General features: G+C 33.4%; 2 protein-coding genes across 2 annotated transcripts in view; one reads left to right on the forward strand and one right to left on the reverse strand.

The window, feature by feature from the left end:
• xgb (x globin) overlaps nucleotides 1-11,091 on the reverse strand; it is a 39,908-nt gene extending 28,817 nt beyond the window's left edge. Inside the window, exons 1-2 of the mRNA XM_077238285.1 lie at nucleotides 10,714-11,091; nucleotides 4,207-4,314 (exon numbers count right to left, since the gene is read on the reverse strand). Of these exons, the coding sequence (XP_077094400.1) occupies nucleotides 4,207-4,314; nucleotides 10,714-10,886 (281 nt within the window). The 5' untranslated portion in view covers nucleotides 10,887-11,091. The remainder of the gene's footprint in view (nucleotides 1-4,206; nucleotides 4,315-10,713) is intronic.
• ppp1r14d (protein phosphatase 1 regulatory inhibitor subunit 14D) overlaps nucleotides 1-13,243 on the forward strand; it is a 166,436-nt gene that overhangs the window by 30,670 nt on the left and 122,523 nt on the right. The window lies entirely within an intron of this gene.

The raw sequence follows: 13,243 nt of genomic DNA on the forward strand, positions 1-13,243 counted from the left end.
ATCTACAAACGAGTGTTTGTAGTGCTGTTTATTTGTTTGTGATTTTTTGGAGCTTGACATCTAGTGATCTCTGTGAATTCATATCAAGATTAATGACACAATCTTTTTATTTGACTGAAGGTCCATGATCAGAAGAATTTTTACCAAATAATTATATGAAATATACATTTGATGCAAAGTGCGCAAATGGAGCAAAGCAAATCTTTGTCTAGAAGGAAAAATTGATGAGATGATAACTTTGTCATAATTATGATTGTTTTGTCAATTTATACTTATGTCATAATATTTACTGTCATAATTGACTTCTGTCATAACTGACTTTGTCATAATTATTAATTTGTAAAAAAATTTACTTGTCATAATAATTATGAATTATCAATTACTTGTCACAATTTTGACAATAATTTTTACTTTCGTCAATTTTTCACCTTCAATTTCATAATTCTGACTCATAAATTTGACTGTCATAATTTATCATCATAACCTTTTATCATAATTATGACTCAGTATGTTCAAATTTTGACTTTTTATGTCATTATTCTAAATTTTTATATAAATGTCTGACTTGTCATAATTTCGACCTATATATCATAATAATTGTGAATTTTAGTGTCATAAGTTTGACTTTATGTGTCTTGTAAGATTTACAAAAGCGGGATTTTTTATTTTTCTTCTGTGGTGAAAGCGTTCTTCCATACGGCATAGACACTGGTCACTTATTTAGTGTGCCATGGAGTGTGACTCTCAGATTGACAGCTGTCACTCAAACACTCAGTTCAGACAGCACAGAGCTAATCTGAGCGCTCATTCTGTTTTCATGCTGTGAAGAGCAATCGGCCCGCGGCCTCATTACACACTACACACACACACACGCTGATGTTTCGCTCAACAGTCTCTCGGCCTTTAAAGCAACACCACATTCAATTAGTAATTGGTGTTCGGGGGATTTGATAGCAAACGCAGTGAATCAGTGTGTGTGTAGATCAGTGTGTGTGTAGAGCAGTCAGATAATAATAGTAAACATCATCTAGTGCCTCTTATCATCTCTAACACTAGAAACATGCATTATTACAGATTCTGCACATCTCATATTAATAAATGCACTATTGTTTAGTTGCATGATTATAACCAGCTACAGTTAGACTAGTGGATGCATCAGATTTATCACATTTATGATGTTGTTCAGCCACTTGAGGTTGAACAATGAGTTTTGTCCATGAAACACAATAAATAATTGTTGCATTGCATTTAATGTGTCTATTTGCAAAATTCAATCATCCCTGTGGTATTTTGCATTAATGGATTCCACTATCAGATGATGCCATTTTTGTATCGTTTATCTGATATTTTGTGCATGCTTTGATTTCATTGGGTCATAGAGACAAAAACATCTAGATGAATTCCTTACAAAAAAGGTACTATGGTGTAAAAGCACATACAGTATGTGATAAACATGTGCATCTGTGTGTTCGGTCATGTTGTAACAAGATGCCTGTCAATTAAAGGTAATCCCTCGCTATAATTAAGCACTACTGGCTCTGATCTTTTGTTTTTCTCTTTCTGTCGCTGTGAGATCCAACATCCCGGTGTGCAAATCAAACAAAAGCTCTTTATATCCCTGTCATGATCTGAACTGTAACGGCTCATTATTATTTCTGCTCTCTAATGAACAACACACATGCATCACCCTTCTAATGCCTTTATACATGCATTTATAAAAGCCTGAAGTGATTTCATGAAGCTGTCAGAGAAAATTAGCAGTACAGCTGAAGACACTCAAACCAAAGAATTTACTAGAACTTATTAATACTACGGATTATTTACAAAAAAAAAAGTTTCTTCTTTTGGGCATTTCACTTTATTTAGGCTACTAATCTTTGCATTGTATAGTACTATTATTTTTTGCTCAGCAAAAAATTGCTTTTGATGTTCCACATTTATAAGTTGCTTTGCATAAGTGTCTGCTAAATCAATTAAAATTAATTAAAAGATAAATTATTTCCATATTTCATCATTTGTATTTTGTATTATGACTCATGACTATTGTATGGAAGCTTGTTTCCGCCACAGAATACAAAATAAAAAAGGTAATTGTGACTTTTTAATCTCACAATTGCAAGTTATAAAGTAAGATTTGCATGATATAAAGTCGCAATTCTGAGGGAAAAAGTCAGTCTATTTTCTCCTTAAATTTGGACTTTATAACTCGCAACTCTGACTTTTAAACTCGCAATTGTGAGATAAATAGTCGCAATCATCTTTTAAATGTTTAATTCTGTGGAACAAGATTCTCACCCTTTACCTCTGTCAATATTTAACCAATGAAAAGTATTAAAAGAGCTTGTGACTAAACCTCGTAGCTCCATTGGCTCCTCAAACTGTCAGTCAAACCTCATAACTCCGCCCACCTCTATCTTGAATGAAAGGCTACACACAGTTTGGAGCGTTTCTGCTTGTTTGCAATGCAATGGTACATAAAGAACTGGGTTTTTTAATAAGTACAGTGTTTTCTTTACTCAAGAAACACTATATCTATATAAGTTGATGAAACGAACTAGACAGCAACATAGTGTCGGTCCAGTGTGAAATCCACATGACCCAGAAGTGGGCCGGATCTGGGCCGACACTATGTTGCTGTCTAGGGATGCACCTATTGCTGTTCTAATGACGGACAAAACACGTAAATGTTCGCCATTCGCTGGTTGAACTCCATTCAACCTTGATTTGGTAAAATGATATTAATATAACGACACGTGCTAGTGTCTGACCATATATAAAGCCACTATATCAACTTTAACCACAGTGTTTCATTATTTAAAAAATAAAGAATTTCTTCCATTTACTGAAAAGTAGCATTTTTGGTCATACAAGGTAAATAAATAAATACTAGTTGTTCTAGTAAGTGCTTTGGTTTGAGTGTCTTGAGCTGTACTGGCAATTATCTCAGACAGCTTGATGATTTTTTTTCATAATTTTTACTTTTGTCATAATTATGTTTTTTTTTCATTATAATTATGACTTATTATTTCATAAATTTGACTTGTCATAATTATGAATCAATATGTTAATTTTTACTTTTGTCATAATATTTACTTTTTGCCATTTTTCTTTTGTCATAATTATGACTCAGTATGTCAATTTTTACTTTTGTCAATTTTTGTCATAATTTTTTACTTCTGTCATCATTTCAACTTTGTATGTCATAATAATTGGCTTTCAATTTCATAATTCTGACTACCATAAATTTAACTGTCAGAACTTTTACTTTTTATAATAATTATGACTTTTTATGATAATTATGACTTTTCATAATCATTATGCGGTCACAGTATGTCATAATTTTGACATGTCATAAAAAGTCAATTATGACAAGTCAAAATTATAACAAAAAAATTCGATTTTTTTCCATAATTTTGACTTATACTAAGTCATTATGACAAAAAATGATTATGACATCATAATTTCAACTTTGTATGTCATAATAATTATGACTTTTAATGTCATAATACCAACGGACTCAGTTTGTCAATATTTACTTTATCATAATTTTGAATTTTGTCATAATTGTATGAGTGTTTCATCATTTAAAAAATACTGCATTTTTCTGTTTACTGAAAAGTTGCATTTTTGGTCATACACGGTTATAATTAAATAAATAAATAAATAAATAAACAGGATTTGTTCTAGTAAGTGCTTTGGTTTGAGTGTCTTCAGGTTGATGAAATCAATCCAGGCTCTTATAACTATATAAATATATGTATAAAGCCATTAGAATAGAAATGCATTTCTCATGTTCATTAGAAAGCAGAAATAATGACCTGATATAAAGAGCTTTTGTTTGATTTGCACATCAAGATGTTGATCTTCATCACCCTTCAACCAATGTACTCAAACTCACATTATGAAAAACACATTGCTCATCTCCTCTAGTTCACTTCCTAATCTAGCTGTCTAATAAACCTGGCACTGTGTATTGCACTTATTATTGGCTCTTTGATGAATTGCCTTTTGTACCTCGCGTTTTGGATAAAAGCGTCTGCAAAATGCATAAATGTAAATGTAATGGACTAAATTTTGGAAGGATTCTGCCCTTTTAATCTGCTGATACCCCTAGTCATCATATGATGGTCACACACACTGTGTGTAAACAGATGCAGGGAACGAGGGTGTGTGTGTTTCTGACCACTATGAAGTGTGTATACTGACCGCAGGCCGTGTGCACGAAGCTCCCTGCTGGTGCGTAACCTCTCCAGATCCTCCACGTCTCGAAAGAGGAAGAAAACGTCTTTACACTCCGGATGGGTCTCAAACAACCTGTTACAGACACAACAGACATTCAGCTCTTCAACCACAAACTCATATTCAAGTATTTTCCTGAGAGGAAGATCTTTAAAATACTTCCATCCCTCTCAGAGTCTTACCATATAACCAGAATCCTTTATAACCTGCTAAACCGACTCGGTTTGTTTGGGCATTTTAATGCTTCTTTTAATGCTTCATTTTAATGCTTCTTCTCGGTTTGTTTGGGCATTTTAATGCTTCTTTTAATGCTTCATTTTAATGCTTCTTCTCGGTTTGTTTGGGCATTTTAATGCTGGTTTTAACTAAACTGGTCTACGCTGTTTCTTCAGAAGGGAATATATTTGTTTTGTTTTATTCACTCTGGTTCTTTAGGCATCTCATCTATGGAAACTGCATTGCATAAAATTAGAGATGCGCAGATATGAACATTTTGGCTGATACCGATAACCGATATATTGGACGATAAATCTAAATCCAAATTTTTATATAAATGTTAAGAGCCTGATTACAAAAAACTAAAGTCTCAAGACTAAAATCCATGTCCCAAACACAATTATAATCTTCTCATTATAATGTTATGTAGCCCATATGACAGACTTTCACGTTGCACTGAACTGTATTTTCCATTTTTGAGGTAATTTCAATCATATTTCAAGCAATTTAAAACCATCATGTTGAACAGTGCGCATCTGAAGTCTCTCAGCTGAAGGATATAATACATTATTTATCAGCTTTAATATATCGGCAAAAATTTCTTATCGGGCCGATAACGATAACATTAAAAATGATCATATTTCGGCCGATACCGATATGGTGGCAGATAAATTGTGCATCCCTACATAAAATGTAGAGCCCGACCGATTTATTGGTCTGCCGATTTTATCGGCCGATATGAGCCTGTCGCAGATATATCGGTATCGGCGTATATGACGGCAAAATTAACTTTTTTTTTTACAGAACATATAACGTGGATAAAATGCTTGTAAATTGTGTAACTACATAGTTTGTCCAGCAGAGCGCGCTCCACTTGTTTTGCAACTGGAGAGACCCAGGTCACTGTAGTGACACCAGCCAACAACCCTTTCACTTCAGTAAAAGGTGTTTTCTCCTTCAGAAACGGTGTAAGATGCGCACACATTAACTTCCACTCCACTGACAAGGTATGAAACATGGCTAGCTAGCTAATGTAGCAAACGAGTATGATGAACTCGTTGTGAGAGTAAAAGAAGGGGACATTGTTTATTTACTTTATAGCATTGCATCTCACCAGGTGACAAAGTAGCGTTAAAAGTTAAACACCATTCAAAAAACTCAAGCCACCACCGCTTAGCTAACTAGTTAGCAACTTACCTTTAAGCCACCGCTCGACTGCTTGTCTGCTACTGCCTGAATAAGACACCAGACGCGAGCGGCGCGATGCGACAAAAGACAATGCGACAAATCTCCGACAGTAAACTGGTGCCTCGTTCTATTTATTACGTACTGACGTGTAGGACAAATGCTTTGTAACAGGCGCTTTTTAACAGCGTCCAGGGTAAACAGCGTTAAGCTCTAATATTTGAATAATTAATATAATTATAAAACTTTATAGGTAGAGACTAGAGGAATTAAGACTAATAACGTTGCGCGTTAACGTGGGACTCTTATCGGGCGATAAAAAAAATATCGCCGTTAATCTATTCTCAAAGTTGGGTTGGGATCATAAAATAGCTTTTTCGAATATCGTTATATTTTATATTTATTACAGGTAATACATTTTACAACCAAACAGATTATTACGCCACGATAGCACTACTAAAAAGTAGGACATTATACGTTTTTTTGGACATATACATTAATTTATAGGCTACAAAAGAACGCTGTAGCTACGTCGTATTGTTTTTTTCTTCTTCCAATTAGCCTACTATGTTAAAAAAATGACGAAAACATGTTACTTGTTCAATTAATAAACAGTTTGTTTGATGACAAATCGCTAAAGAAGAAATTGGCCTCCCTTTCTGTCATTGTGAGTGTGCGTTTTTTAGTTTTTCGAATGATAATTCGACTTTTGCTCCTCTATTGCCGAATGGCATTTTTGGCAGAAATTCACATCCCTACGCGAGGCGAACTATTCCCAAAGACTTAGTTTTAGTCATTATTTGGGTAGCACACATAGACCGAATGCCTTCGGCAGAATTCAAATTAGCCATTTTAATCCAGATTAATTCCAAGATTACAGAGAGATTAATCTAGATTAAAAAAATTAATCTATGCCCACCTCTAATATATATATATATATAAAAATACTTTCTTTAAGTTTATACACTGTAAAAAAAATTGTTCTCTCAACTTACATTTTTTAGTTATCTTATGTTTTGACTCAGTTAAGTTTCATTTACTTAATCTATTAAGTATCTTCAAATTAAAAAGTTTAGTTGACATAACTAAAGACGATAACTTACATTTTCAAGTTATCTGTACTAAAATGTAGTTCATTTAACTTAATTCGGCATATTTTCTCAACTTGTAATAGCACATTCAACCAAATAAATAACAGATTTTTCCATTCAAACGATTTTATTGTTCCTTACAAATCAATAAACTCAGTTAACATATTCAAAGGAATAAAATGGTATTGCAATTGCATAAAATTTAAAAATAAAAATGTATTTGAAAATGCATGGAAAGTGTATTCGTGTGGGAGAAAAAAACATTTTCACGTTTTTACAAGTTCTCTGCTTTAATGGCCTGACATCTATTTTCATTGTTTAACTTTGTTTAATTTTACTTCGGTAAAACATATATAAGATTTCATGTGTTTTAAAGTTATTTCAGTTGAAGAGGTTCACACAAAAATGAAATCTGTGAGCTTTCTGTCCCCCCCTTTGATTGTGATTTTTCTGAAGTTAGTTTTAGGCCCGGTTTATAATGATCTGCTGAGACTTCTAGCCTTGATATCTGGAGAGTTTCAGTGAAGGATGTTCCTGATTTTCCAGATGTTACGGTGTGTGATCAAACCATCCGACTGTTACAGTCTAATCACTGAAGGCTTTAGTTGTCTAGGAAACTCTCATGCTTTTTTACACACAGCAAAAAGGTCACGATTTACTTTGAAATTATTTTTAAATTCAGGAATCACTTGTAAATTTCACAAATAATTACATTGATTTAAACATGAAATTTTGAAGTAGAAAGTATTTTCTTGTAAAACTGACTCCAATAATGTGCGTTATATTTACAACTTTCTAACAAAATAATTTCCCCCAGTGCATGCTTGATAGAAACTGACTGGAGAACATCAGTTCGATGAGAATCTGGATGGATGTTCATGAGGAGTTTATGAGCCGCACATTAAGACACATTTGTTTGTCAGCAGAGAACATTTGCTCAACAGATTCATTGCTGAAACCATTTTTGTACGCAAAAACAGCTGTTATTATGATGATGATGATGATGATGCATCATAAAGCACTGCAAAGAGGCATTGTGTCCCATTCAGACATTTGAGATGGAAAAACGAACGAGTGTTTGAGCACTGAAAGTCCTTCATCAGATAAAGGATCACTTTTCTTTAATAAAATTCTCTTTTATTTGCCTTTTTCAGGTGTTTGTACATCTTTTCGTTTCTTTAAATGAAACTTTTGTTGATATTTGATCACATGCAATAACATTAAGAGATTAACTCATATCATGTTGCGGGTCAATTTGACCCAAAACTATTCAAGTTTTTAGAAATACTGGTTAACCTTTTTCTTGATATTTTGACTTTTTTAATTTAGAGTCATGAGCATGCATGAAATGTGCGTATAGAATTTCTATCAAGATTTATTTTTTTTAGATGGGAGGGCGTTTACATTTATGCATTTAGCAGATGCTTTTATCTGGAAAAAAAGTGCACTGCGTTAATGCTGTACATTTTTGCTGTGAATCGAACCCATGATCTTGGCGTTGCGAGCGCTGTGTTTCTGATGTTTGAGCTTCAGGAAGGTGCACAGAAAAACACTCTTCTGTTTAAAAGGTTTTAAAAAAATGTTTAATACAATACTATGCAAACTTGTTTCCACCACAGAATACAAAAATAAAAAATTATTTGCGACCTTTTATTCACACAATTCAGACTTTATATCTTGCAAATATGAGTTCACACCTAAAAAGACCTAATTACCTTTTTTTTTCATGGTGGAAACAAGCTTCCATTCAATGTTTATAAAGTTTAGTTTTTTTTCAATCATACGTTTTCCATTTTTTGGTGTAATTTGTGAGAACTATTAATGTTAAAGCATTACTGTTTTTTTTTATTATTATTATTTTTAAATGTAATTTTCATAGTGTGATTTATTTTTGGGGAATTATATTGAATCTAATTAGGGTCAGTTTGAGATCATGCCCAGAATATGACCATAATCCACGTGTTAAGTGTGACTTTTGACATTGAGTAAGAATCACCAGCTGATTAAAAGACACTGAGACGTCAGAAAGAAAAGTGACGTTAGTGAAGAGAAAGGATCTGATCAATCTTCAGGTCTGTCCTTTCATCATCTGTGTGATTTGAAACTCTTCAAGACTGTTTCTCTTTATTTGCAGTCATATCTTCATAATAGCATCTGTTTCACACACAAACTGCAGCGTCCTCAAATGAATCTGTTACATGAGCAGCAAATGTTGGTTCTGCTGACAAATGAATGTGTCCTAATGTGTTTGGAAAGATTTATTACATCTACAGTGTGTTTGTTTGATGGATACATCACTGCTTTTAATACTGATACCGTAAAAAATAACGACTTCAGTTCATAAAAAGCCCACAAAATCAATTTCCTGAAAAAATGCTTTTCCTCTCAGCAAATGTTTGTGTCACGATACAGCTGTCAGATTCGAAATCAATACATTAAGCAACAATAACAGAATACAGATATCATAATAATGAACACAGCAAATTAAGATTTAATATAACAATCAATAAAAGATGAGACGAGCGCTTTCAAGCATCATCTGGACATTTGGTGTATTTAAGTCAGTTTAATGAAAGTGACTCAACATCTCTTTCTAAAGATGCTCGTATTTAAAGTACATCTATACATACCATTATATAGAACGTCTATAATGTTGTATCATTGAAGCACAAAAGAAAGTCTGACTGGCACACAGTAACTGATGTTAATATGGATGAAAAAGGAGCATCAGCTCTCTAGAGACTGAAAGTGCGTCAGAATCGTTATTTTAACCTGATTCAGTGGGATTCAGCTGTTCTGTGTGCACTTTCTCACTATTCTACTTTTGAGACGCACATTGTACTTTTTCATGATGCCAGAGATGCACTAAAAACGCAACCAAGAGGAAAAACTCTTTGTATTCCTCTATAGTGCAAACCATTAACAAACACTCACACATACAATGGCATTGGACATTAAAGTCAATGTGAAAGGCCATTTTGTGTTCGTAATGTGAATCGCAAAAACGATATGCAATAAGAGGCGGTGCTTGATTTAATTGATTGATAATTGATTGGATGGTAAAAACTGATAGAAAATGTTAATCTGAGAAATTAAAACAGGGTTTTCATTACATAACGTACTTGAAAAACTTTTAAAAATATTTAATTTACCACTGTGATTGACTTGCTGTGAGACTTATTTTTATTCTTAAAAGTAAATGTGGTTCTTGGGTTAACATATATATATATATATATATATAGACGATAAATAGTATTTAATACAGTTTAGGCAACATCTGATTTCTTTTGAGACAACTTGCCCCGCTATAGGATTGACGTGTTAAATTAACAGTATATTTTGTTTGTGTATTAATAGTGAAAATGTTCAAAGTTTTTCAAAAGACTAGGCTACATAAGGATAGATAGATAGATAGATAGATAGATAGATAGATAGATAGATAGATAGATAGATAGATAGATAGATAGATAGATAGATAGATAGATAGATACTTGCTGGGTTGTTTCAACTTATGTTTGGGTCAAATATGGACAAATCCAGCAATTGGTTTAAATTTTTAATAGTTAGTCTAGGTTTTAAAATTAAAATTAAAATCCCAAAGGTTGGATTTGTCCATATTTGACCCAAACATAAGTTGAAACAACCCAACATTTTATATATATATATATATATATATATATATATATATATATATATATATATATACACATGTGTGTGTGTGTGTGTGTGTGTGTGTGTGTGTGTGTGTGTGTGTGTGTGTGTGTGTGTGTGTGTGTATATATATATATATCAACATGTTTTAAAAATATCAGTATTCTGTTATTATTAATTAACGTGGAACATACACGTTTTACACGTTGATATAAAATTGACATCACGGATTGAAACATGGATTTTCTATAAAGCTGCTTTTGTATTTCGAAAAGCTATATACAAATAAACGAGTGTTAATAATAATAATAATTCCCAAGATAATTCTCACCTGACAAACATGATAATTCCCACTTTGGCGATGTCCTCCTGGATGACTTTCCAGGACTCCTTGATCAGGTGTATGTGACGCGGCGTGAGACGAGCCGGACCTTCCGCGTCCTCCGTGTTTCTGATCTCTTGTGTTCTCGGAGTCAATCCGGATCCTGATATCGCGCAGCCCATCCTGATCCTGATCCTGATCCTGATCCAAACTTCCTCAGCTGTCTGTCAGATTATTTTCAGTCCGCTGGTTGGGTTATCCGTGTGTGTCTCTAGCTGTATGTGTTGCTCAGCTTCTCCATGTCTGACTAGAATCAGACCTTCAGTAAGAGACTCAGAACCTGAAACCTGCTCACAGTGAGGGGAGGAGTTCATCTTCATCACCATCATCATCACAATCACAACATGAGAGAGATCCTCAAACACTTGCTTCAAACATGTAAAATCAGTCAGATATTTTAAATTCATTGCAGAATGCCAAATATTTCACACTTTCAATGAAAGAGGCTATGTTAATATTATCACAATATTAATAAACAAGTAGTCTATTCATTACTTCAATGCATAGGCGTATAGCCACGGGTGTGCCGGTGCCACCCACAGTGGCACACCTAAAAATAGATGCAGAATTATTTTTTAAAGTCTTAATAAAAATGTTTTTTCTAAACTTGGACTATTATTGTTTACTTACAATATTTGTACATTTAAAATTTATTTTAATTTTTTAATTATTAACGTTAAAAAAAATATCTGCCGACATTCGGACTGCCAAACAAACGCAAACAGCCGCTGACTGTCTGACGGGAACTCATGAAGAGAAATGTAAACATTGAGCGCAGTTCACACAAAGAAACTTAATGAACATACAGCGGTTCAAAAATTCATGTGGAGTTTTTATATTAATAACATATGATAAAGTTAACCAACATCACACGACCACGAGTGCTGAATATCATCATAATTTAAAATGTGACACTGATTTCATATGACAGTTCAATAAACAAGTAATTAATATCAAGTCACTTACATTTTAGACACAATATTGACTGTTTTTGTTCTATTTGAGCAGCGAAAATAGTTCAAAACAAAGATCAAAGCAGAACCACACTGCATCTCACCGGAAATATAACCGCATTACTGAATGATTCAGCGCTTTGAATGAATCGGTTGAGTCAACGATTCAATGACCCATTAAACAACTGCCTCACTCCTGAACAGTTCAGCCGTTTGAACGAATCATTTGAATAAATGACTCAATAACTCTCTCATTAGACGATCACCTGCCGGTGGTTTAGTTTTGTGTTTAAAAGTAGGCTATCATCTTTCCAATATGTCATATTTGTATATTCAAAAAATATTTAAAACAATCTCATAACGTTATTTAATGTAGTTGTAATATTTCAGTGTAAATTAATTAATTTGATTGGTAACAGCCATAGGCCTATGTCTTATTATTTCAAAATGTATTGATCAAATTTAAGAATTTAAAATGAAAGATTAAGCATAGGCTATACGTATTTAAAACGATTAGGGACAAATGCTCTTTATAAAGGTTAAAATATCATAAATATGCAGATTTAAATGTGTAAAAGCTGACTGAAAACTGATGAGAATATTGCTTCAGAATGGATTATATTTAGCTAACACACACAAAAAAATCCTAATTTTTTCTGGACAAGCAATTTTTTTACTTGGAATTACCGATTTACTTGTTGGAAGGACAAGCACATGAAAACCCTTGATGTCGAGCCCTGCTGGGTTATATTTTATATAGGCCTAGTATTATGGTTATGTGCCGAGCCGGAGTATAGTTTTACACATCAGTCCAGTCTATTCTGTAAAGTTAGTGATACGCCGGGTCGTTTTTTTTTCTTCACATTAATCTATCTGACAATAAATGTGGCACACAGTTTTTTCTTATGCACCAGTGCTTCAATGAGCCCATTGTATCTGCAGTTCTACATTGTTTAAATTAATACATTTTTAGCTAACTGTGATTTTGTATGTATATTTCTGAAATACTTGTTTTTTTGTTTTTTTAAATACAACTTGTAATGCGGACTCGTGCACTTTCTGTAAACCTGCTTTGAAGTTATAGGCCTATGTCTATTGTGAAAAGACATATAGGTACAAATAGCCTAAAAGTGAATTGATTATATATTAGGCTATAAGCTAAAGGTTCCTAATTTTGTTTTGGAGGTCCCATACAAAAGGTCAAACCGGCGTTTTCGTTTAAAAACGCTCTCCGTCGACGCTAGCGTTTTCAGTCGGAAACGACGGGGAAAAAAAATCACCTTACTGCAAAACCTCACACAAATTCACTGAGATACAGACGGAAAAATAAATAATACATTTAATCGCGCAATTCTTCTGGCAGAATAATTTCATTTAGCAAAATATCTCATTATTCATTTATGTGTCGTGCAGTCACCATATTTTGGTCTAAAACGCGACTGTTCATGTTTTGCCACAGGACAGCAAATGTGATTGAATTTTCCATCATCTCTGCAGGACTGTTATACACTCACCTAAAGGATTAT

Source organism: Siphateles boraxobius, unplaced genomic scaffold (genome assembly GCF_051911475.1).
Source record: "Siphateles boraxobius isolate OS27281-9 unplaced genomic scaffold, OSU_SipBor_1 22, whole genome shotgun sequence".
Classification (NCBI taxonomy): domain Eukaryota; kingdom Metazoa; phylum Chordata; class Actinopteri; order Cypriniformes; family Leuciscidae; genus Siphateles; species Siphateles boraxobius.